Source organism: Magallana gigas, chromosome 5 (genome assembly GCF_963853765.1).
Source record: "Magallana gigas chromosome 5, xbMagGiga1.1, whole genome shotgun sequence".
NCBI classification, from domain to species: Eukaryota; Metazoa; Mollusca; class Bivalvia; order Ostreida; family Ostreidae; genus Magallana; species Magallana gigas.
The window spans coordinates 41,122,222-41,149,198 of NC_088857.1; the positions used below are offsets into that span (position 1 = coordinate 41,122,222).

The 26,977-nt window shown below is 33.3% G+C and overlaps 1 protein-coding gene and 1 long non-coding RNA gene across 2 annotated transcripts; both read right to left on the reverse strand.

Annotated features, from left to right (window-relative positions):
• Positions 1 to 342: 342 nt before the first annotated feature.
• On the reverse strand, positions 343 to 25,772 carry LOC105323293 (sulfotransferase 6B1). Its single transcript, XM_066085435.1, has 6 exons — positions 25,465 to 25,772; positions 3,011 to 3,220; positions 1,904 to 2,224; positions 1,593 to 1,696; positions 1,326 to 1,485; positions 343 to 1,208 (listed from the first exon to the last, which is right to left on the reverse strand). Exons 1-6 carry the CDS (start codon positions 25,703 to 25,705, stop codon positions 1,102 to 1,104), a joined length of 1,143 nt encoding a protein of 380 aa, XP_065941507.1. The 5' UTR covers positions 25,706 to 25,772; the 3' UTR covers positions 343 to 1,101.
• On the reverse strand, positions 13,014 to 14,638 carry LOC117681287 (uncharacterized). The gene is made up of 2 exons (XR_004595933.2): positions 14,024 to 14,638; positions 13,014 to 13,711 (listed from the first exon to the last, which is right to left on the reverse strand). It is a non-coding gene; the product is annotated as an uncharacterized lncRNA (long non-coding RNA).
• Positions 25,773 to 26,977: the final 1,205 nt, after the last annotated feature.

The following is a 26,977-nucleotide window of genomic DNA, read 5'->3' on the forward strand; positions in this document are numbered from 1 at the left end:
TTAAGTTATGTTGGATGTTGTTAATTTAATGTACTTTAAAAGTCGCTTTGGACTTGTTTCAAGGCCTTTACAAAATTTGTTCCGTTACCGCTGCGCCACCTTATAAAACGCCGACGTCGTCATTTTACAATGAGTTAACAGTTCAACTTGTCACATAACTCGCTATAAAATCTTGAAAAGTTATGTTATAGCCAAATTTTTAATTGCGAAGTTTAGGAAGAAGTGAGACAGGGAAGTGTTATATCTGGGTTCCTGTAAAAATATCACAGATATGCATGTTACTTAGATTTCTGATTTTTGATAATTTATACATTTCATTTTTCATCCCAAGTTGATGACACTAATTTTGTTGAAGGAATCGCTATACATTATACAATGATAAGAATTTGCTATTTGGACATTGAGATAAGTATATCACATAGATATGTACCTTCATGATTTATTTATTTCATTTTTAACTTAATATATAGGATACACATCATTTTGTAAAAGGAAAAACAACAAAGAAAACACATTTAAAAGCTCTGTAGAGTGCAAGAAAGTAGTATCTGCTGGAGATTTTTGTCCACTCTAGAAGACAATGAATATGTTAACGTTCTGGCAATCACAGCGACGTGCAATAGGAGACCAGCAGAATAAATAAAGATATTCGGGGTTAAATAAAAAAGAATGGGGATTAATTTTTTTTAAAAAGTACCATCAATTTAAACAACAAGGCTATCATCTGTGAAATATACAGTTCTGGTTATTTTCAATGGTGATGAGATTATTCGATTTTCGGGATAGAAGGATTGACCACTTTGCCAATTTTGAACTATTTCAAGTTATGAAATGCTTCTCTTTCATGAGTTAAGAAGCTGGTTACAAGATTGTTTAAAATTTAAAATTTAATTTTCAACACAATGTATATCATAAACATTAACGAGAACGTGTTTCAAAACAAATAATACACTGATTTTAAGATTAAAAAAAATCACTAGCAATGGTGTATACAGAACATGAAATAGGAATATATGTACATTATGCGTACTGACATGTATTTTAGTGACAACCATTTTATTCCTTCATTTATAATCGGACACCCAGGAAAGACGTCCTAGTCTATATATCATACGTATTCATCGAGGTTGTTGGATGACGCTGTAAATACTGGTCAAACTTCTCGTTAAGCGCGACGGTGAAATGAGTTTTCCAGTCTCCAACCATTCCTAAAAATAGAACTTTATTAGTGAGTAATAAGTTATTTTAGTTCACTAAGTTAAGTAAGATATACGGACGAACATTTTTTATAATACACATGACGTGAATCAGATGTGTAAACTCACCCTTTCTAAAAAGTATCTTGCTCATTTCCCCTTTTTTTACTTTCAAAGTTGCGTTTTTGAGATTTTGGAACGAGCATTTTTCGGCAATGAGATTGGCCAGTTTGTCGTCACATGGTGTCTTCAAAAAGGTAGCAAGACGCTTGATTTCTTCGACTGCATTCTATCAACAAAAGTGTTAATAGTACGTTTTCAATTTAAAGATGTAGGTTTTTTTAAAAGTTTCATTGATAGCAATACCATTGCGACATACTTCACCAAACCACACACCTGTTGAAGTTGCTCGTACATGATGCAATGGACAGGATGATCTGGATTTTCTCTAATGAACTGTTCCCATTCTAATGTATATTTATACCAGGCGCAGTGTAACACTACAATGAGAATGCTTGTATTATACCTTTAAATTGTTCCTGTTTACATTTTGCAAATTTTATGAAGACAAAATGTCAAAAAGGGGTTATTTATAGTAAGAAAAAAAAGTACTTCCGCAAATAGGCATTTTACCCTCTTCATTGGTTCTATTTACATTTGCAACAGCTGTAGCATACCCTTTTGCTGCTATTTCAATTGAAATTTACCTGGTTCATCTTCTTTCAAAAAGAAATCCATAAACTGTTCAAAAGTGCCACTAAATTGGATCATGTTCTTACAGTGGTAATAAAATGATACCGATATATCTTTTGGGTTACGTTGAACAAACACAGTTTTGCATCGTTTCTCAAAGAACTGTTCCGGTAGGTTATTTGGTCGGACGTGGGTGTTAAACACACGGGGTGGCTCTAAAGCCTGAAGCGTCTCTGGAATCTGTAACTCGTACATGTAACTTTCTTTTTCGTGGGGGTGATATTCAGCACTCTGTTGCAAAAGCATGGTCATAATTTCCCAGGTCCAATGTGTTCCTGTTATAAAAAAAAATCCCCCAAAACTAGCTACTATTATCAGTGTTGCAATATCCCCTGTATCATTATGTTGCTCTATTTTTTGGGAGTTGATTTTAATCAACTCTCCTATGCAGTCACTCTGGCAAACCGAAAGTGAAACAGTGTTTGGACCTAAGCCTAATCACCACCGCTGACAAGATTTAGTTCTTGAAAATAATAGAAAAAATCGATGTAATGTATGCTAGAGCATTGTTTTTCAAGGAAACTTATCTATAAACACTTCGAAAATAGTCAGATTTAATATAATGCGAACAAGTTAGATATTTTTGTAGTCTCATGTATTCCTACGCCAGAGTTTAATATAGTCTCGTTCAAAGAAACGCTCGGCTGTCTCCGTTAATCTCCGACAAGCAGAAAGGCTCTCTTGCTTGTCGGAGATTAACAGAAACAGCCGAACGTCTGGTTGAACGAGACTAGAGTTCGATATCAAAAGTGCTTGGATCCAAACAATTTTTAGAATTTTTTCGATTACTAAGTAATTATACGTAGTTTAAAATCCATCTTTAAATATTACACATCATGATTTATATGGGGTTTCTCGAAATTTTTGTCAGAAAAGTCGAAAAAATCCATATTTAAAAAAGTGCGTAATTCAAATACAGATTAGAAACTAATTGCCATGCAAGATAATAAATGATAATCGATAAAATCAACTCCCGTCAGTACTTCAGTACTTTAATTCAACATTAACATTAAAATATTTAAGTAAGATTTTAGCTCTTTATTACTCCCACCACATCGTACCTGCCTTTGGATATGCACAGAGAAAGATATCATCTTCGTTGACGTTCATCTTTCTCAGCCTAGGGATGTTAGTGACGGGGTTAGGGTACCTCCCTGACCTGACATTGCTCGCGCTGAGGTACTGACCCCCGCTCCCCAGTAACTCTATGGTGTTACCATGGTTGTCGTGAATACTGATGACGTCATCTTCTGATACATTTGTTTCGGACGCTAAGAAATAGAGACAATAATAAGTAGCTGAATAATTAAAAGGGGAGAGCCCATAAAATCTGAACAAAAGTTTGTTCTAATAACAAAAATGACAGGCATAAATAGAATTTTAAAGTAACCAGAGGAACTATGCAAAGGTCAGTGTAGTTAAGGTATATATATATATATATATATATATATATATATATATATATATATATATATATATATATATATATATATATATATATATATCCCTCAATCATCTAAATACAACAAATTTCTCAAAATTGACGTGTTACATGTAAAACCCTTGTTTATTTACGGATCGAAATGGTGTTGCTATGCGAAATAAAGTTACTATACTGTTGTACTGCGAATGTCTAAAAACATAATAATATGTTAATAATGAAATAACTGAACACATGTACATTGAGTTAAATGACATAAAGTGTATTACTGTTATTCATACATATCATTATGTGAACAATTATACAAAGCCCATTTATTATACTTTAGATCATTGTCGGGTCCAGCTTTTTTAGAGGTAGTTCTGAGAAGGACCCCATCCCTTTTTCAAGGCATATGTTTTTGCTGGTGTATTACTGAAGATTCCTTATTTTAAGATTTTAAGAGAGTACCTAATGCCTTAAATTTCGATTCAACAGTTTTGCATCAAATTGCGATCGCGTATATGGGAGATAAAAAAAAAAGTGGCCACATGCCTATTTTCATTTGCTAAATGTCTGTTTGAGGCAAACATTCCCAGATTTAAAAAAAAGATATGATGGTTATAGGTAATAGCAAAGTTGCTTTACATTGGAGTCGATGTTTAAGCGTTATCGCTTTGTTACTTTTTTTGGTAAAATGATTATGACGTAAATTTTAATGAATATGATCTATTACATAGTTTAAGTGTCGGACAAGCGCAGACCAGGAATTACCAATAAAAATCCGATTTTGTGCATACAAGTATGCATACACATAGATTACTAGTCTATTAACAAGAACCCGAAAGTGATAATTTGGGTTAAATATATAAGCACAGTCTTGTTGTTTTGCACTAAAACGAGCGATATCTATTTAAAAGTGTAATCCATATAAAGAAATGCACATGTTTACATACGCGCATTTTTTATACTTTCATTGCGTTTCAAAAGAGACTTGTTACTTCTAAATTATACACTATAAAATATATTTTAAATCAAAATGGACTGGTTAAAAACATTTTATTTTCCTCGAATTTGTTTTGTTTTGTTTAGTTTCGGTAGGTTCCGTTTCGTTTTGATTTCGTTTTGTTTCGTTTTGGTGGATCTCGTTTCTTTTCGGTAGATTTCGTTTCGTTTCTATTTCGTTTTGCACTTTACAGGTACCCGGTTTTTGCAGCAAAAAAGGAATCCTAAAAATACGGCCCAAGTGCTTAAGATACTATTGAAATATTTTTTTTTTAAATTGAATGATATTTGAAGATTTTGTTCATTTGTAATGAAAGCCAGTTATATGACATTAACTATCGGTAAAAAAGGAAGGTAAACCATACTGGATTCCGTAAATGTCTGACCCAGGCCGTAAAATGCTGTATCAGTCATATTTAATATAATCATATAGGCCAAAGATAATTTTGAAGTTACATTATTGGCAAAGAGGGCTTAATAAAAAAAAGTATTTTCTACAACATTGTATTAAACAAATCGCTTTCGTTAAAGTTCTTCATTCAAACATGGAGTAATTGATGTGTGTACATACCCATTTCGTCACCCATATTCAGTGAACTTATACTTGGAGTGACGAGAGTTTTACTGATAAAGGTCACCTTATATTTGTACGTTTAAATGACATGTCTAGTCCTAATTTCTAAAAAGAGCTCTAGAATTACGTTTTAACGGCAAATAATTATTATTTGGTCCAGCATGGTATTTTATCATAATTAAAGTATGCTGAGTCTGAAAAAAATATGCTGGCCTTCATGAAAATGGCGTTAAGTAGGTCAAGTGATGCTTTTTATGTCAAAATGGCGGACAGCAAAATATTATATTTTTTTCTTTAAAGTTTCTTAAAACGGAAAAAGCATGAGACCAACAAGTTTTTGGTCCAGCAAAGTTGTTCTGAGACACGCTGAGTCTTAAGAAATATGCTAGCTATGACGGAAATTCCCTAAAATAGGTAAAAATGGCGTTTAAAATGGCCTACAGCCAGATTTTTTCATTTTCTAGGTAAGTTTTTTTAAGCAAGAAACAAAGCATTAAAACAATTATAGTCCGGTCGAACAAAAAGTTTTTATTCATAATTAGGGTATAATGAGTTTGACGATATATGCTTACTTTTACAAAAATGGCGTTATTTGGGTCAAAATGGTCGACAGCCAGAATTCATAATTCTCTTTTAAAGCCGTTAACAGGGATGAAACGTGTAGATATGCACATGAAAAATTAGATTGGAACACTTTAACGAAGAAAGAGAACAGTTCAATAATTTACTAAAAATTGTTAATTTCTTCCGTTCTGTCATATAAACATTCTGTGTTTATGATTTTCAATATCCGTCTAGTTCCTAAAACTTTCTGGGTTTTTATTTTAATTATACTTTATGAACCGATTTCTTCGACCTGGAAGTTCGTGAAATACAACAAATGCTTACAAAGCAAAGTTTGAGTGAGGACTATAAAACTTGTGTTCAGGCTTAAAAGACATCGATGTCATAAGCTAATATGATAACAGAGATACAATCAGGTACTGAGGAACAGTGTACGACATGAAGAACTATTCTAGTATGTGTCTGTCTCTTCCTTTAATACCTTTCCAGCAAATAAATCTAACTAAATTAAATATATCATCATATACACCGGAAAAGCTCGTGATTAAAATAAGCCGAGATCAACATATCGTCTAGCTGTATTTATAGTAATAAGTATGCACAATATGTTTTGGGCAACACAAAGAATTTTACTCTTTTTAACATTACTAGGGACAGTTTATATATTGTATAAGGAATCAAGCTGTCTATGTCTTTGTTAAAGATAAAAGAACCTCTTGCAAAATTGTTAACATGTGTTTGGTCAAAAGTGCTGAGGAAAGTATAGCAATGCGTGTCCATATTCAAAGGAAAAGTTGAGGCTTTTTTATGCTAGACCATGCCAGTGCTAATTTGCAACATATCCTCACAACTAAGTTTGCTGATGGATGTATGGACCTCTTTTAAGCCGATAAACATCCCTGACATTGTTGTTGAAGAGAAAATGTTCCCCTTTTATAGAACTTTGAATTAGCACTTGGTTCATTTCATTCACTGATATGGTGTGACCCAACTTCTTATTTCTACAGCATGTCGAGAAAATCGACATAATATGTGAACAGAAATAAGTACGAAAAGGGGAATTAACTGACCAGAAAATCAAAGAGTTCGAATAGTTCTTTAGTTATATGGATAACAATGACATATTGGCTACTGACACGGTTTAATTTGCTTTCTTCCTAAAATCAAAGCCCGGGAATATGTCCCAACTTAGGATTTGCCTTACGTTGCTTATGAAACAAACAAAACCAAGGTAATGATAGGAAGACAGACATATATAAGCATGCCCATATTACCATGCCCAGCCAAGATGGGATAAAAAAATTAAGTGGTGGTTGTTTGTTGCTAGAACTGATGACCTTAAGATCTTCTACCTAAAGCTTACTTATATTTGATAGCTTGCAACTGCCCCACAGGTTGAAGAACCTTTATGTGTGAATGTAAACGTGCCTACTTCCCGGGTAAAGACATTTGCAAATTTCAAATCAAATTTTATCATTAAGGTCTTCCGTTTCCAACGGAAGACCTTATAGTGATTGTAAGGTTTTTAGGGTTTTCCGTTTTTCAACGGAAAACCCTTCTGTTATTCTACTGTTTCTTATTAAGGTCTTCCGTTTTCCAACGGAAGACCTTATTGTTTTCGTTCGGTTTCTTTTTCCCTATTATTATTTTTTTTTTTCTTACAAAATTTGTGCAGGCGATTTCTCGGAAATGGCTGAACCGATTTTCGTGAAACTTTCAGATCTAATAGATATTAATCCGAACTTAATATACATTTTTTTATTTTGATGACGTCATTTCCGTTCTTGAGAAAATGACGTTTTAGCGATTTTCAGAGGGTCGGCTTGTCCAGGGATCTCCTCCTAAACGGTAAAAGATATTGAGTTCAAACTTTCAGGGATTGTAGACAAGAGATTGTAGATGTGCAATTTGGCATTCATATTTGTCATGCTCAAAAGGCGTTAAAGCTCGCCCGGTCCCGAAAATTGAGACTAAAAAAACGTCGTAATTTTTCATGGTTTTCTTACTTTATCTCTTTTCTGAAAAATATTTTGTTAACACATGTAATGCAAAAAAAGCTCATATTTACAAGACCTTTCATTTGATATCAAGAAAAAGGGGCTGGCCCCTAAAATTAGGGGACCAAAGGGCTCTAAAGTCTTTAATCTGTAGCCCTTTACTGAGAGATATTTTGTGAAATGTTATAGAAGCAAATATGTTTATCTCACAGTTATGTATCCAAGCAATGTAACGATTTTGTCATGTATTACGTAATTAAGGGTTTTTAGGGGCCAAAAGTCCAAAATTTTGATCACCCATATCTCAGAAAGGAAAAATATTTTGTAATGCAATACAGAAGAAAAGTTGTTCAAATTAATGTTCTTAACAATATGCAACCTTCAAAATTTTGTTAAACAGCCCCTATAAGGAGATAAGGGATCGGCCCCTAAAACCTTCTATCTCACATATCTCCAGAATGGTAACAAATTTTTAAGCACTTGTTGAATAAAATTTGTTTAAAATTAAATGACCTTTCATTTGATATCAAGAAAAAGGGGCTGGCCCCTCAAATAAGGGGACCAAAGGGCTCTAAATTTTTTAATCTGTAGCCCTTTACTGAGAGATATTTTTTGAAAGGTTATAGAAGCAAATATGTTTATCTCACAGTTATGTATCCAAGCAATGTAATGATTTTGTCATGTATTACGTAATTAAAGGATTTTAGGGACCAAAAGTCCAAAATTTTGATCACCCATATCTCAGAAAGGAAAACTATTTTGAAATGCAATACAGAAGAATAGTTGTTCAAAAAGATGTTCTTAACCATATACAATCTTCAAAATTTCGCCAAACGGCCCCTATAAGGAGATAAAGGATCGGCTCCTTAAACCTTCTTTCTCATATATCTCTAGAACGGTAACGAATTTTTAAACACTTGTTGACAAAATGTTTTCAGAATTAAATGTTCTTTCATTTGATTCCAAGAAAAAGGGGCTGGCCCCTTAAATTAGGGGATCAAAGGGCTCTAAAAAAAATTATCTATAGCCCTTTAATGAGAGCCATTTTGTGAAAGGTTATTAATGCTAGATTAGGTATAATACTTTTCTATATCCTAAAAATATAATGATTTTCTCTTGCGTTACCCAATAAGGGTTTTTAGGGACGAGATGTAAACAAAATTAATCTTTTCAATCTTGATTGGAGGAAATGCAAGCATTTAAAAAAGCAATGTAATAGAACTTATAACAAGCGATGCAATGAAGCATAAGTACTTCACTCCTTTTTTTCATATCATGTTTTGTTGTCGAAAATCAAAGTCGATGATGTCATATATTCTTCTAAAAATCGGACGGAAGACCTCCTCGTTGCTCGCAACGAGATCGTGTCTAGTTATTATTTTTTTTTTTCCCGCAAATTTTGTGCACGAGATTTCTCGAACATTTTTTGTCTGATTGCTATGAAACTTTCAGGGTATGTAGATGATATTAATATCTCTAGACGTTTTTTTCAAATTTTTAAAATTCACTTCTGGCTATGAGTTATTGCCCTTTAATTGAAAATTGGGGGGTCTTTTGTCCAGAGTTGATCTCGGGAACTACAGATGATAGATGCATGAAATTTGGCGAAATTGTCGGTAACATTTTATAATTTTGCTGGCATGAAAATTTTGGTAATTTCTTTGTTAGTTTTTGAGCTATTTGTCGCCAAAGTTTAAGATTTTTTCGGGGCTGAAATTTTGCTGCTTTTTGTATTATAACCTTTAAACTAAAAATATTTTGTTAATACATATAGAACAAAAGTTGTTTAGAATAATGAGAGCTTTCATTTAAAATTAAGAAAAAAGGGCTGGCCCCTATAATTAGGGGTCAGCAGCTCATACACGTATTTTTCTGATAGCAAAAATCGTTATCATTTTATGAAAAAAAATTAATTTAGTTATTGTTAATATATTAAATAATGTCATTTGGTATCAAATTAAACAAGTTCTGTCCTATATTTTTTTTTCAAATTTCATAAAACAAATATGTGAGAATCGTACATGAACGAGTTAATATGTCTACATAGACACACAAGCGAACAAATGCCACATTAAGGCCCAGGCATTTACTGCATTACGTTGTGTTGCGTCTTAGATAAATTGTTGTGATTCAATTTCATTTTTTTCATCTATATCATTTATGAATTCAATGAACACACATTATTTAAACGTTCTATGTGCAACTATTTGTCGGGGCGCCCCTGTTTGTGACCCCCGCGCGCGCGCGCGCCGAATGTAAACAGTAACGAACGGCATTGTAGAAAAGAGAGAGCCGTAATGCAGAAGAGAAGTTGTGTATTCTTTCGGTGTACACATGCATTTTCAAGTTACTGTGAAACATATGAACATGCACAGGGAACAATACTACATATTTGTTTAAGGAGGATATTTTTCTCGTGTGAATCGTTTACGAGGAAATTCTGACAGCCACACTTCTGTCGACGATCAGCCGTTGATAAGCTACGAGTAATAAAGGAGAAAAGATGGACATTAAAGTGTGTGATTTATGTGGATGTTACTGAAGAAGGTGAGGCTTTTACTCCTTTTAAAGTTTCTTGTTAACTGGTTAAAATTTAGTATATAGTATAGATGTACATGTAAGTACGTGCACACTGTTAGATGTTTTTGTTATGGTGTGGGTGTTTGTTTACTAACGTGTAATTTTTACATGTTTCATGGGTGTTTAGACTCGCTCGAGGTTCATGGGGGACTGGAAAGGGTAACTGAATTTATCTATTTAAAAAAATAACAGATTGTGAATTTTCAACTCAAAATTCAAAGCAGGGTCTAATTAGAAACATATCATATATTCTTGTGCAGAGGACTCCAAATGTAGTCATGAATACCCTGTAGACATAACTTCAAGTAAATAAAATTGTATACTTCAGACTTCAGAGTTAAAACATGACTTTAATATCTTTATGATGCCGATCATTGTATCATTAAAGAGGTATAGCAGACCAACGGGTACCCGGTACATGTACTTGTACATGTAGGTTACAAGTTAGAACTATGCCTACCATTCTACCAGTTCACATAATTTTTCTTGTTTAGCAGTTATGATGTGTACTTAAATTGTCCTTGTTAATGTTTTAAATGTAATTTTTTATTCTCTTTTTTTAATCTGACTACTGGCAGTACTGGCGTGCGAGCAGTTCTCGCCGAGGACCATTTCTCGCTGGTGCACTGTTACATCATATTTTCGTATATAATTTTATGTGTTGATAAAATGACGTAACAATGCACTGGTGAGAAATGGTACTCGGCGAGAACTGATCGCACGCCAATATTGATTAATTACAGACAAAAACTGAAGATTGCGAGTGTTTTTTTTAATTGAACAACATTGTTTAAAATAATTCTTTATATATGTGACGATCAGACCGGTTTGAATACCAGTGCCAGATAGCTCAGTTGGTAGAGCACCTGACTAGAGATTCAGGGGGCCCAGGTTCAAATCCCTTCATTATTTCTCCCATCCTGTTACAATATTGGTGTTGTGACCAACCCCTGGAACTAACAGGTTAACTCGATCCTGCCAGGGATGATCTTCGAGGGTGAAGATCATTTAAGGGGGAGGAATGTGACGGTCAGACTGGTTTGAATACCGGTGCCAGATACATGTAGCTCAGTTGGTAGAGCACTTGACTAGAGATTCAGAGGGCCAGGTTCGAATCCCACTTTGTTCCGTCGTTATTTCTCCCATCTTTTACATATACATGTATATCAGATATATGACAGATGATTAAGGTCATCACATGTTTTGCAAGATGCAATAAGTGTTAAAAACCTTTACTTTACAACAGAATACATTTAAGTGAATATTTATGTTTCTTGTTATTATTTGGTGTGGTTTTCTTGACAGTGTCGCATAAACAATTTACCCGCTCCTAAAACACAAACTTTCTTTTTGTGGATTCAGCTTACCACTGATTGGCTGCTGTTGCAGCATACAAATAAGATATGCACGCACAAAACACAATGAACTTATCAGAGAATGAGTTGAGTTTATTTAAACTGTTGGAATTTGGGTATTTTTTTTTTAAATGTATACTTGTGACAAAACATATATGTGGTACATACAGCTGTAGCTTTATGAAGAAAATTTTGGTTAGACCATATATACCTAATCATGCAAGTAAATGATATTTACAAAAAACTTGCAATTTATGGCGCACGAAATATACGCTAGTTTTATAAAGATTGACATACATGTAATGTACCACATTCTTTGAAAAATAATCTATTAAAAATTCTTCATTAAGTTTACTCATACATGTTTTATGCTTATTACACGTAGCATTGTTTTTAAAACATGTAATTTATAAGAAAATAAACAAAAACCCTCGCTAAATTTATTTGCAAACAAAAAATACACAGTAGAATTGATAAAAAATGGTATACCAGAAGCTAATACCAGTACATGTACTTTGACGCTGTTCGGTGGGTAATATTCGTTTGTAATTTACGAATTGAAATATTGACTGTTGCACTACAAGTATGGTAATAAACTCTCTCTCTCTCAAACTCTCTCTCTTTCTCAATTTGATAAGTGTTTATACCTATGAAAATTTTTTTAATATTATATTATGACTTGATATGCAAATTTTTGATCTTGTACTGCCTAAATGTTATGTCATGTATTGGGATATGTCATACTTATTACACTGCATGGTCAGTGTATTTTTTACAGAAATACTATGCATATGTTAATGTAAACACAGCTATTACTAGTACATGTATGTAAACACAGCTAATTATTTTTTTTATTTATTTCAGCTCAAAACAGCCCCTTACCAAAATATTGACCTTCTGGCAACACATTCTGGCATTATTGCAGCAATACTGCAGCAACATTCTGGCAACACATTGCGGCAATGTTGCTGCAGTAGCGTTTTTCGTATGCAAATGAGATTGCGGCAATATTGCCAGAAAGATGTTGCCGCAAAAGTTTTGCCGCAACATATTGTTTCGACAACACCTTTCTGGCAATATATTGCGGCAATGTTGCTGCAGTAGCGTTTTTCGTATGCAAATGAGATTGCGGCAATATTGCCAGAAAGATGTTGCCACAACAACACCTTTCTGGCAATACATTGCGGCAATGTTGCTGCAGTAGCGTTTTTCGTATGCAAATGAGATTGCGGCAATATTGCCAGAAAGATGTTGCCGCAAAAGTTTTGCTGCAACACATTGTTGCGACAACACCTTTCTGGCAATACATTTGCATAAGAAAAATGACATTGCAGAAATATTGGTTCAATGCATTTTCTGTGCTCTGGCATCAATGGTTTATATATGCAATATTTATAAATAATAAATGTATACAGTAAATCAGTCATGTATATTATATTAATCTACAACCAAAATGAAAAAAAAAATCTTTCATTGCCACTACAGTTTTATTTTTTTAAAGATGCAAAAAGGTTACAACAAGACTAACATTTTGCATTACATTAAATTTGGACTTTTCAAAAATAAAAAATAAAAAAAAGTTTGTGATTACACAATATTAAAGAAGTAAAAAAATTATTTTATTCAATGTAACATGCACAAAATAAGTATTGAATTAAAAATATAATGTATAATATTAGAGACCTGAAACTGGAATTTCAACATGCTTATAAAGGACACCAGTTAAGATTAATAATCTTTAAATTTAACACATTTTATAAATACAATAAACACAAATATGATGAACAAATCATGATGAAACTTGACTAAAAGTACTCAGCCAATCAGTGACAATTTGGTGCTGCAGAATAACATGTATTGCAGTTTGATTGACACAACGCGCACAGACGGATTGACACAACGCGCACAGACGGATATGGACAAAAGTTCACTGTTTACCGTAAGCAAAGCTCAAACCATATTGTTTACAAGTCCTGCACAACCACTTGCTGTATTACGATTGATCAAGGCATTCGTCCTAGGCATTCCAAATGTCCTTTTTTTGAGTTCTGATTTCACACATAAACAATCACAAAAACAGCTATCAGAATATCACAACAATATCCACATTGGAATTCAGCACTGTTGTGTATATGTTCCTCTCCATAATCTTAAACAAATTATGCCATCATTCTTTTTTGGTTGCCAGTTGCACCATTCATTTAATCAGTAAGGTGACAGCTTTTTTCATGGTTTTCTTCAGGTCTGTGTAACACAGGGCAGACCTACTGGGAAGATAAATGGATTTCATTTAAGCACATTGGCAATTGTTTTCATATTTTAAGCAGTTCCCCTTCAAATTTTTTTAAATTACATTATAAAATTACCAAAAATATCCCTCGGACCCCTTCCCCTGGCAAACTCAAATAACCGTCGGACCCCCCCCCCCTCCCCCGAATAAAATTCTAGATACGCGCATGGTTCTTAAACAGTGTTGAACCCATTGATATAATGGTAGATCGCAGTCTTTCGGTTTATCTTCTTATAACAAACATGTTTAAACTGCTATTCAATGAATATATTTTTATTGCTAAACTTACTTTTTCAAAAACGTGCTCATGCAGATGGTGCAGGGGATGTCAACACTCGATTCGTTCACTCAGATTCGTCCTCAGTTCAGCCGTTGATATTTTTTTCACAGATAAACACTCCGTTGACAGTGGGGTTTTTTAACCTTGTTTACAGATAATTCCCGTATTTCATTCATTTCACCATCTCCAGTGATGGCAGGAGGCTCGATGGCAGACAACATGGCAGCTTCGAATGTGAAAATTGGCGGCTAGCGATTTGATCGACCAATCAGCGCGCGCGTAACTTAACATTGAAACGAAAGTAAAAGTGGAAACAAACAGCAAACGAAAATTCTTAATTCAGCATGCATCGAGCAGTTTAGATACTCAAATCTAAGTAGACTGATATTTTAACTTAATAAAAAAGAACATACCGTTACAAAAGAACAGACAGGTGGGTATTCACGTAAAACATGAGTTGGGGGGGGGGGGGTGATTCAAACTGTCTTTTATAGTGAAACATCGTAATTAACCATGCATAACAGTTATATGCCATTGAAGAGAATATCACTGGATTTTTTTAATTGAGACTTTCGTAGAATAAGACTTTAATCATAAAATGTTTATTAGATTTAATTTTTTCGACTTATTAATTTTTTTTTTTGGGGGGGGGGGGGGGACATGTACATCATGCAATTATATACCAGTTTTAGACTTAATGTGATGAATGTGTAAAATTTTATAAGTCTAAATTCTGCTAAAGCTTTTGCAAGCTCGGTAAGCATAATAAATCAGAGAAAAAAGACAAGTTTGTGGTAAACTTCTGGCAAATTTTGAGGTGTTATAACTGAAATTATATCTAAATAATTGACAATTTTTAACCCCCCTCCACTGCTTGGCTTCTCCTTAAATTTTAATTAAAGCAGAAATCAAATATGATGCAGTATTGCCAGATCGAATAATATATATTATGTATAAATTAGTTCATGATTAAAATTATCAAATACATGTAGATGTTACCAGAAAATTATTTCTGGCAGTATGATACTTTTTGTAGCCAGAATATTACCAGAAGTCGTTGCAGCTAGTGGCAATATTCTAGGTGCATGTTAATATATTTTTTTACAGAAATAACTCTAATAGTATTGCCAGAATGTTGCCAGAAGTTATTGCCGCTAGCGGCAACACTCCAGCAGTATTGCCAAAATGTTACCAGAAGTTGTTGCAGCTAGCGGCAACATTTCACTAGTCTTAAAATCTGGTTTCTGGTAACAAAAATGTGTTGCTGCAATATTGCCGCAATATTGCGGCATTGTTGCAGCAATAATTTTACTTTGGTAAGGGAGACTCTTGTTACCACATGGCTTTTACCGGTACCTGTTGATTCTTGTGGGTCAGCTCCTGAGATTAACCTGTCACCTCTATCCACATGCATATTCCTTGTGTTCTACAGACTATTTACTGGTAATTCAAATTAAATCCGATAATGCATGAACAATAATGGAACTTGAAGAAAGCATCATGCCATGTTGTGGTTTGTGTTTGATAAGAAATTATGAAAACAAAATTAAGGCTGTTTAAAGAAATTCATAATTGCTGTGAAAATTTGTTTTTCAATAAAAGTATACAATTATGTTTCCTTTATTTTTTATTTCATAAAGATATTTAGATGTGTTTACATAATTGAAACCCCCCCCCCCCCTCTATTTAATTGTCTGCATTAAGATTACATGTAGGATATGTAAATGTACATTTGACTTTGAAATAACATCTGCTTTGATAATTACTTTTGAAATGAACAAGAAACAACCTATTTCTACCTTTCTAAGGTATATATGCATAAAAAAGTAGAAAAACATGTCAAATTTGAACATTTTTCATTGAAATCAACTCTGTCTCCAGCTACCTGGGCGTGTTTGAATTTAATTCTAATTTAAGGCAGATGTCTAACTTGTAGGTTGTAACTTACTGTTTTAGCATGGTTAGAAGAAGACTAGAAATCAGAATAGATTAGATATTCACTAAATATGATTGTTAGCTTACTTTTTTCATGAAAACAAGAAATCACAAGCAGGACAGCTGTCTATTTGTTAATTAAAATGGTACAAATCATACAATAAACAAATAAAGATCACATTTTAGAATCATTGATGATTGTTTTCAAATATGTGTGAGAAATGACTCAAGGAAATTGCCACATGTTTCATAAAATTAGGTAAAACATTTCAAACCATGACTTTTTATGAAAATCAAAAGATTGGGGGGTGGGGGGTATACATGTAAGGGTATTTCTAAGTGATGTGAAGCTTTTATCATGATTATATCATGTAGGCATATGTTGTATTGAATAAGGTTTCTTTTTAAAGGTGGTTGAAGAAAAGTTGACCTCTAAAAGGTCAGATAAAATTGTTTTACTATGGAGAACCCTGTAAATCTGTGTTTACTACCGGGTAAAGGAAATTGGAAATGGTGGGTTCACTTAAATGGCCATATTTTTATTAAACCTCAATGGAATTGGCAATATGTGGTATTCTTTTTCTCAGAATTGCATTAGCTTTCTTATTCTAAGACAAACCGTCTTTTCATAAAAATGTTAGTGTACTAAGTTAAAGATACAAGGAACAGTTTCGGATAAAGTACCGTCAATATTTTTGTAAAATTGAGAGTGACTGTACTTGAAGGTTTATCATTGTTGCGTAGATTCATGAAATGAATTTTAATGATTACCAATAGTTAGAGGGATGTCTCTTGTTGGAATTGGTAAGCAATATTAAGACCCCTAATTTTAAGTACATGAGAAGCAGAAATAAATTGTGAAACTTGCGGCTATGACAGATATGTTGACTTTACAGTGAAATTGAAGGTTACAAACGGGAGGTTATATAACATGAAATGTAGGTGGATGGGATATTATATGCCTATTTAGTATTTACTGGGTATGAGGACAATAGCAAGTTTATTGTCCCCCAAGACAGCAAATATTTAATGAGGCAAAGCCAAGGGAAATAGTAGCTGTTGAATGGGACAATAAACTTGCTATTGTCCGAATAGTCAGTTAATTGGTATTTCATTATACAGAAGAAAACTTTATTTGTCAGCGATGCAGAATTTCTTGATGATAAACAAATTAGAGTTAAATCAAACTTTGTATTTAATGCGGCGATCTTATTAGGTCAGAGGTGTTCCGAGTTTAAGGTGATATGGGACACTTCCATGTTGTGACGTATTGTTTATCGAAATAAACAATAAAATAAAGTGTAATTATATAAGTACATGTAGTTTCTTCTCAAAAATGGTCACCTAACTCCTTAGCACAGTGGGTTAGAGGGTTTACTAGGAACCTGTAAGTCATGAGTTCGAATCCCGCTGGGGTTTTTACAATTTTTACCTTTTCAAATATTTTTAAAAGCTATTTTTTGGTTAAATATTGTAAAATTTGAAAATTCTAAACCGGTGAAAAGTTTTCAATTATATAGTACTTTAATCCACATTAATATCGACAGATGTCCCATACCACCTTAAAAAGGAGGGAAATCAAATTCTGCTAATGAATGGTTTTGATGACTATTCACCATGGGCAGATAGCATGGATACTATTTTAGATAAAAAGGCATGTTTATGCGGGCGCCTTCTAGTGATCAATTTGTCGGTCTGTCCATCCGAGATGGCTTGACAGGAGCATAGCTTCTCTCCCCTTGGCCCAATCTGGCTCATACCTCATCCACAGGGTTCCTTTGGTTGAAGGATGTGCAGTGACCTTGAACCATGTTTTTAGGTATAAGGTTAAGGTCATAGCAGAATTATATATATAAAATCCTTGTCTGGGGCATATCTTTTTTCCCTTTGGTCCAATCTGGCTAATACTCACAGAGTGTCTCTATGGTTAAACGATGTGCAGTGACCTTGCATGAAATTTCTAGGTAACGGGTGAAGATCATATCGGATCATGCAAAAATCCTTTTTTGAGAGCATATATAATTTCTACTAACCCCTATTTGGCTCAGACTTCACATAAGCAGAGCTTTTGAGTAAAGGGTGAAAGGGTGTGTAGTGACCTTGAACCTATTTTCAGTGAAAAGAAACTGTGAAGGTCATATCAGAATTATATTTTTAAAAATCCTTGTCCGGAGTATATCTTCTCTCCCTTTGCTCCATTCAGCCTCATACTTTACCCACATGATGCCTTTGTTCAAAATATATGCAATGACCTCGAATGATATTTGTAGATGAAGAGTCAAGGTCATATCAGATCACACAAAAATCCATATTTTAAGAGCATAGATATACTCTCCTTTTAGCCCCTATTTGGCTAATATTTTACCTTTACAGAGTTTATTGGTTAATGGCGTGCAGTGACCTTGAACCAAGTCTGTCAATGTGAAGGTCATAGCAGATCTTTTTAAAATTAGTTTTAAATAGTAGATTATTTTCCAAATATGCTTAATCTTGGTCAGATTGAACAAAAATGCATGTATGTTAGGGGGAATGAAATTGAATTAAAAGTTCTATGCCAGCTGGAAAAATTTCAAGTTATAGGTCAAGGTCAAAGCAGAATTCTCTGAAATAACATAAGCGGGGCCCTTTGAAATGTTCACCATTTCAATGTTGTCTGGTTCATAGTAATTTTACATAGAAAATATTCACAGAAGTACAGTAAAGTAAACTTAACATCGATAAGTTTCTGACAATTAATGACGCAACGAGCACACAGTACGAAAGGTCAACCTTTTGAAAAGCAGTGAAGAGGAAAAGTTGCTCAGAATTATGTTTTAAACAAAATTGATTTTTTACATAAATTTTAAATTTGCATTCTGGGTTAAGAAAAAAGATGTTAGTTCAAGGTAAAGTAAACTTGTACCTAAAATGAAGTCAAATTTGTTAAGTCGTACTTAAACACATTGGTTTTTTTTGTTAAGTCGTTCTTGAAATGGTTAAGGGTTTTTGGTTAAGTCGTACTTAAAAACATTCGGATCATGTTAAGTTGTACCAAGAATCATTCGATTTTTTTAGAACTCTGCTTCTTAGACGTACTTCTAGCGTTGCTTTCGACATGAGCGGAAAACCCACTCGTTGCTTTGCAACGAGCTTTGCTCTAGTTAAGGTCTTCCGTTTCCAACGGAAGACCTTATAGTGATTGTAATGTTTCTTATTATTATTTTTTTTTGTCCGTTTTTTGTCCACAAGATTTCTCAGAAATGGCTGAATAGATTTTCTTGAAATTTTCAGGACTGATAGAAAATGATAATATCTCTAGGCGTTTTTTTCATTTTGTCAAAATTCACTTCCTGTCGTCCATTTCCTGTCCCGCGTTGGAAAAGCTTGTATCAACGAGATCTCAAAAACGGTAAAGACTTGAACATCCAAACTTTGTGGGATGATAGACCCATAGCTGTAGATGTGTTCACACTATTTTGTTTTGTTCGTCGTAACTTCCGGTCGTCACCGGAAGCACTTCAAAAATAACTACTTTTTCGCATAAAATTCTTTTTCCATAAAATAAATATATAAGTATAAATCTATGCATAGATTGTCTATGCGATGTTAACTCAACAAAAAAATCTACTTCCGGTGAGATATCTAAAATATCTCAGGTAGCTTTTTTGAAACACATTTTGTACAAACGAGATCTCAGAAACTATAAGCGATCAAAGCACAAAACTTTCATGGATGATAGACATTTGATTGAAGATGTGTTTAACCGGTTTCGTTTTGTCTTCCGTCACTTCCGGTCCACACAGGAAGAGTTCAAACAAATCGAGCTGTTTATCAGTTTAACTGTTTTCCTTTGATATTTGTAGTGAAGTCGATGAACAATTAAGTAGAAAGGGCAAGTACAAAAAAACTATTAATTGCAATTTACATTGAGCACTTCCGTTTGTCCGTTTCCTGTCCCGAGACAAAAAAACCTTGATTCCTGGAGATCTCAAAAACGGTAACGACTTGAACGATCAAACTTTGTGGGATGATAGACCTATGTATGTACATGTGTTTACACTATTTTGTTTTGTTCGGCGTAGCTTCCGGTCGTCACCGGAAGCACTTCAAAAATTTGTTTTATTCATTTTACATAAAATGAAAATATCAGTATACAATCTTACATATGTCATCTATATAATTTTAAATTGGCAAATAAATTTTACTTCCGTAAATCTCAAATATCTCTATGTAGCTTTTCTTTTTACAAATTTGATGTCCGCAATATTTTCGTCATTGTAAGTGATTGAGACACGAATCTTTCATAGATTGTTTGATAGAATTTTGATTGGGGATGTGTTTAACGGGTTTAATTTTGTCAACTGTCACTTCCGGTTCTTACCGGAAGGGTTCAAACAAATCCTGTTTTTAACAAGTTTAGCTGACTTTTTTGGAATTTCATCTAGCCTGATAAACAGTGATGTGCATTAAGCAAATGTAAGAGAAATACCAGCTTTTGTTTTTATTAATCACTTTCGTTCGTCCGTTTCGGTCCCGAGACAAAAAATATTGTTTCAAAGAGATCTTAGATTTGGCAGAGTCGTGAACAACCAAACTTTGAGGCAAGATTGACTTATGATTGTACAAATGGTTAACATTTTTGTTTAGATCGGCGTTACTTCTGGTCGTCACAGAAAGTACTTAAAAAATTGATTTCTTTTTCATTCTCGTTGTTTTACATGTAAGTAACGTCTGGATATATCATTCACAATAATTATCATATCAACTTTTTTTGCATGTAAGAGAAGCAATGTCTTACAGTTAAATTGATACATGTATATCAAAACGGAAGACCTTTTTGTTGCTTTTGCAACAAGTGTCTAGTTTATTATTATTATTTTTTTCCCAGTTTTTGTCCACAAGATTTCTCAGAGATGACTGGATAGATTTATGTGAAATTTTCTGGAATGGAATAAAATGACAATATCTCGAGGCGTTTTTTTTCATTTTATCAAAAATCGTTTCCGGTCGTCCGTTTCCTGTCCCGCGTTGAAAAAGCTTGTACCAACGAGATCTCAGAAACGGTAAAGACTTGAACATCCAAACTTTGTGGGATGATAGACCTATAGTTGTAGATGTGTTTAAACATTTTTGTTTTGTTCGGCGTAACTTCCGGTCGTCACCGGAGGCACTTCAAAAAATTTTGTTTTTACATATCTAATTTATTTCCCATAGAATAAAGATATTAGTATAGATCCTTACATATGTCATCCGATACAATGTTAAATAAACAAAAAAAATCTACTTCCGGTGAGATATCTCGATTATCTCAGGAAGCTTTTTTAAAACATATTTTGTACCCGCAAGTTCTCAGGAACTGTACGTGATTAAGACACGAAACTTTCACTAATCATAGACATTTGATTGAAGATGTGTTTAAACAGTTTCATTTTGTCTTCCGTCACTTCCGGTCCACAGCGGAAGAGTTCAAACAAATCAAACTGTTTATCCATAAAACTGTTTTTATTTGATAGTTTTAGCTACTTCGATGAATAATAATGTAAAATAGGAAAGTAAAAAAAATTAAATTTCATTAAGCACTTCCGTTTGTCCGTTTCCTGTCTTGAGACAAAAAACCTTATATCGACGAGATCTCAAAATCGGTAACGACTTCAACAACCAAACTTTGTAGGATTATAGACCTGTGTATGGACACGTGTTACCACTATTTTGTTTTATCCGGCGTAACTTCCGGTCGTCACAGGAAGTACACCAAGTTCGGATTTTTTAAAAATATGTTGGTTATTTAGCATGGAAGTAACTTTTTAGTTATAAAAATACAGGAAGTCATCCACAGATCGTAAAAAACCCCAAAAAAGTTCTACTTCCGTTGAGACATCTCAAATATCTCAGGTAGCCTTCTTTTTAAAAAACAAACTACCCCCTAGATCTCAGAAACTTTGAGAGATCAAGATACAAAACTTGTATGGATAATGGACATTTGAATGAACATGTGTTTAACGGGTTCCATTTGGTCGTACGTCACTTCCGGTTTTCACTCGAAGTGTTCAAGCAATAAAAGGTTGTTGTTTTTTTTTAATTAGAATTTTTTTTAGCATTTTCTCAATGTGACGAACAATAACTTATCATAGGTAAATGTACTAAAATACGTATTTTCAATTTCTTAATCACTTCCGTTCGTTCCTTTCCGGTCCCGAGACAAAAACCATTTCTCAACGAGATATTATAACTAACAAAAACTTGAACATCCAAAATTTGAGGAAATACAAGACAATGTATGAAGATATGTTTACTATGCTTTGTATGATCCGGCGTAACTTCCGGTCGTCACAGAAAGTACTCAAAAATGACGTTTTGTCTTTTTGTTTTGTTCATTTCTTGGGAATTCCTTTTTAGTATAAATAATATCCATTTTCTGTTTACAAGAGAAATGGATCTTTTGTTCAGATTTATACATGAGGAACGGAAGACCTTTTTGTTGCTATAGCAACAAGAGTCTAGTTTAAAACTAAAATTGTATAAATAACATAATTATATACTGTAGCTTAATAAGGGAAAACAGATTTTTTTTCAAATAAAAAGCTGGTGGAGTTTTTTCTATTAATACAAGTGTTCAAATTTGATTGTCAGTTACATCATTAGTATTGAAATTATGATATTCAAACATTTTCCCCATTTAAGAGGCCTTTAGTAGTCTCTATAGAGTTTAATGAGATTTGGCTACTAGTATACACCAATTTTAATTCCTATTTTGACAAAATTAACGTCATTTTCATGAAGACCAACAAATTTCATCAACTTGCCACAACCTAATTATGATAAATATCTTTGCTAGACCAATTTGTGATTCTGTATAGTTATTTTTTTCCATTAAAGAGACTGTGAGACGAAAAATGATGAAAGCTGGCTGTCCACCATTTTTAACTATTTATCGCGATCAATATATTTTGTGGGCTCAGCACACCTAATTATATATATATATATATATATATATATATATATATATATATATATATATATATATATATTTAGACTTAAGATTATTATAGAATTTGCAAGTCGACCATTTTGGCCTCCATTTTGACCTAATTAGCGCCATTTTTGTCATAGCAAGCATACTGTTTAGACTAAGCACGACTTAATTAATATGCAAAATTAACTTTGCTGGACTAAATCATTATTGTTTTTTTTTTGCGTTTTCCCTAGTTTAAATTATTTAGGAAAAAAATTATAAAATCTGGGTATCTGCCATTTTGAATCGCCATGTTGACCTAATTAACGCTTTTTGGGGAAGGCCAGCATTTTTTTCCAAACTTAGCACACTTTAGATATGATTAAATACTAAGCTGGATCAATTCATTATTGTTTGTCAATAATGAAAAGACTTTAAGAAAAAAAATATAAAATTTGGGTGTCCGCCATTTTGAATCGCCATTTTGAGCTACTCAACGCCATTTCCATGAAGGCCAGCATATTTTTTTGGAATCAGCGCATTTTCATGAATTATGATCAAAAATCATGCTGGACCAAATAATAATTATTTGCCGTAAAGGTTTTTTTTTCGACTAAATCGGACTAGACTACATCGAAGATCAAACATTTGTGAAAAATGACAACGTTATGCACTTTTTAATATTTATCTGTTTGAATTATTTTATTCAATATTAATCGGTTTAAACTTTCTTCACTTGTTAATATTTTCCGCCATATTTTATCCAACAGTTCAATTCATGTATCAAGGTCCAAAACAGGAAAAGAAAATTTGAAGTATATATACCAGTATATCGTCAAGAGTACGAAAACTGTTAACAATATTAAGCGTTTTCTTCTTTTACTCCACACTCAAATAAACTGAACGTTGAGAAATATTCGATGGTGACCTCTAATGACGGCGATGTCTTGAACACAAAACTATTAATACACGTAAAAACAATATCTTAGTTTTACCTAAAGAAACTGTTTTCAACTTACCTGACACAAGGATTTAAAAAAAGAATTGTACATTACTTTTTTATTCATGTTTTACGCAGAATTGAAAAGCGTTTGGTTTTTTTCCCAGTTGCAAAGTGGTAATTCTTTTATTCTTTTTTATATACCGTCTTTTCATTCTAGGGGAAAGTATTTTGAATTTGAGCTTCATTACTGAAGATTTTATATATTATTATCGAATATATTCCGAATCATATTAAATATATATTTATATATTAAATTTATCTAATATTCAAAATTCGACGAGTTTAATTTCATATTTCTTTAAATCTGGGAAAGTTTATCAAAGCACGGGGAATATATTGAATCAAGGACAAGTCCATACATGTAAACCAACAGTTTAGGAATTCTAACAGTTTATTGGTGTTTGGGGGAAAAATGACATTTAAGAGGTTTTTTGTAGTTGCTGCCCTTTTGATAGTGTTAATATGTATGAGGAATATTGCACAGACAGTCTATTTTAAAAAGAAAATGATAATTTACGACAAAAGATACACATGGCGACAAGTTTTTTTTTTTTAAACCTTTTTAAAATATTCGCGCACGCGATAAATAAAAGCTAGTCACAAATGATTTAGAGTCATGTAAAAAATAAAATGCTTAGTTTCAAAAGTAGTTACTAATAGTTACTCTATATATGTACATAAATTCCGCTTTACACAATCAGCATGCTATACATATAATGCAATTTCACGTTAAAAATCTGTTGCCAGCTCCCATCATGATTTATACTAATCTAAGCAGACAGTACACTTTTCAGCTTAATACAATACCCAATAAGTACGTATACAGAACACAATAAAACAGTATCTACTGATAATCGGGTCATAATCATTACACACATCCTTGATCTACATGAAGCATTCAATCCATCACATTCAAAACAGACTAATCAATTATACTCTCTCTAAGATGTTATACTCAGTTTGTCTTGCGTTAGTTTTAAGTAAAACATTGATACCCAAAATGAATAAATCATTAAAAAAATACTTGTAGTCAAATACGTATTTGAACAATAATTCTACATTGCACTGGGAAAAAAACTCTACTGATCAAAAGGTCATAAATGCATATAAAACATGAAGATCATAGATGGGAGATCCTCGCTACATAGGAATGCCAATAAAGTGTATTTCTTTGAAAATTGCATTTGACAAATTAAGAATTAAAAAAGGTTGGAAAAGTATACAGTTATGACTTGGTATAAAAACAATGATTTGTTGGATCTTCAGCAGAAAAATATCGCCCATGGTACATGATGCAATGAACAGGATGATGTGGATTTTCTCTAATGAACTGTTCCCATTCTAATGTATATTTATACCAGGCGCAGTGTAACACTACAATGAGAATGCTTGAATCATACCTTTAAATTGTTCATGTATACATTTTGCAAATTTCATGAGGACAAAATGTCAAAAAGTGGTTACTTATGGTAATAAAAAAAAGTACTTCCGCAAATAGGCATTTATCCCAATTCATTGGTTTTATTAACATTTGCAACAGCTGCAAAATACCCTTTTACTGCTATTTCAATTGAAATTTACCTGGTTCATCTTCTTTCAAAAAGAAGTCCATAAACTGTTTAAAAGTGCCACCAAATTTGATCAAGTCCTTATAGTGGTAATAAAATGATACCGCTATATCTTTTGGGTTACGTTGAACAAACACAGTTTTGCATCGTTTCTCAAAGAACTGTTCCGGTAGGTTATTTGGACGGACGTGGGTGTTGAACACACGGGGTGGTTCTAAAGTCTGTAGGTTCTCTGGAATCTGGAACTCGTACATGTAACTTTCTTTTTTGCAGAAGCATGGTCTTAATTTCCAAGGTCCAATGTGTTCCTTTTATGATAATAAAAACCCACAAAACTAGCTGCAATTATCAGTGTTGCAGTATGCCCTGTATCATAAAGTTGCTCTATTTTTTTCAACATTGTCATTAAAATATTTAAGTAAAATTTTAGCTCTTTATTACTTTCACTACATCATACCTGTTTTGGATATGCACAGAGAAAGATGTCATCTTCGTTGACGTTCATCTTTCTCAGCCTAGGGATGTTAGTGACGGGGTTAGGGTACCTCCCCGACCTGACATTGCTCGCGCTGAGGTACTGACCCCCGCTCCCCAGTAACTCTATGGTGTTACCATGGTTGTCGTGAATTCTGATGATGTCATCTTCTGATAAATTTGTTTCGGATGCTAAGAAATAGAGACAATAATAAGTAGCTGAATAATTAAAAGGCGAGAGCCCATAAAATCTGAAAAAAAGTTTGTTCTTATAACAAAAATGACAGGCATGAATATAATTCAGAAGTAATCAGAGGAACTATACAAAGGCCAGTGTAATTAAGTTATTTATACAAGCTTATACACAAAGATCATTAAATAAATACTTAGCTTTGTCATTTTCCCCCATAAAGCCCTGAAAATCACCCCTGTGACATGAAGATTTGTTAACTGACAAAAATTTGCACAACATTTTATTCGTTGAAATATTGTTTAGAGAGAAATTTGCTGCATTGCCTATTAGCATATTTATGTATGTACAAAATATAGCTACCTTCTATGCGTCCTTAGATAAGCTATCCAAGTAGGATCCCACCAAGCAGCTATTATTGATAGCAGCCTTTAATAATAGTCTGTCCCAAGATATTTATGCAGCACATTTGGACGATTTTTAACAAAAATACACATACCTGTGAAAGAAGTGCAATTGAATTAGTTGAAAGGGATAATTTCCAAGAAAAATTCATTGACACATCATCTTTCACTCGGAAAAATTCACAGGAACGAAAACAGACTCCTTACGGAGATTTATAATGGGGAATGTGTACATCTTTTCTCTATTCGGAATACATTCGGAATACATCGAGCAATTTTTCAACGTTATCATCCGGGTTTGTTGCAATATAAAATTCTCGTAGACATCACATTTTTTAGCATTGTATTGAAACCTGATAAGCTAACAGGGGCGTTTCGACTGATAAATCTTGAAAAATTTTCATACTTTTGAATTCATAAATATCAAGCAATTAAGCCAAATGTGAATCCAAGATATC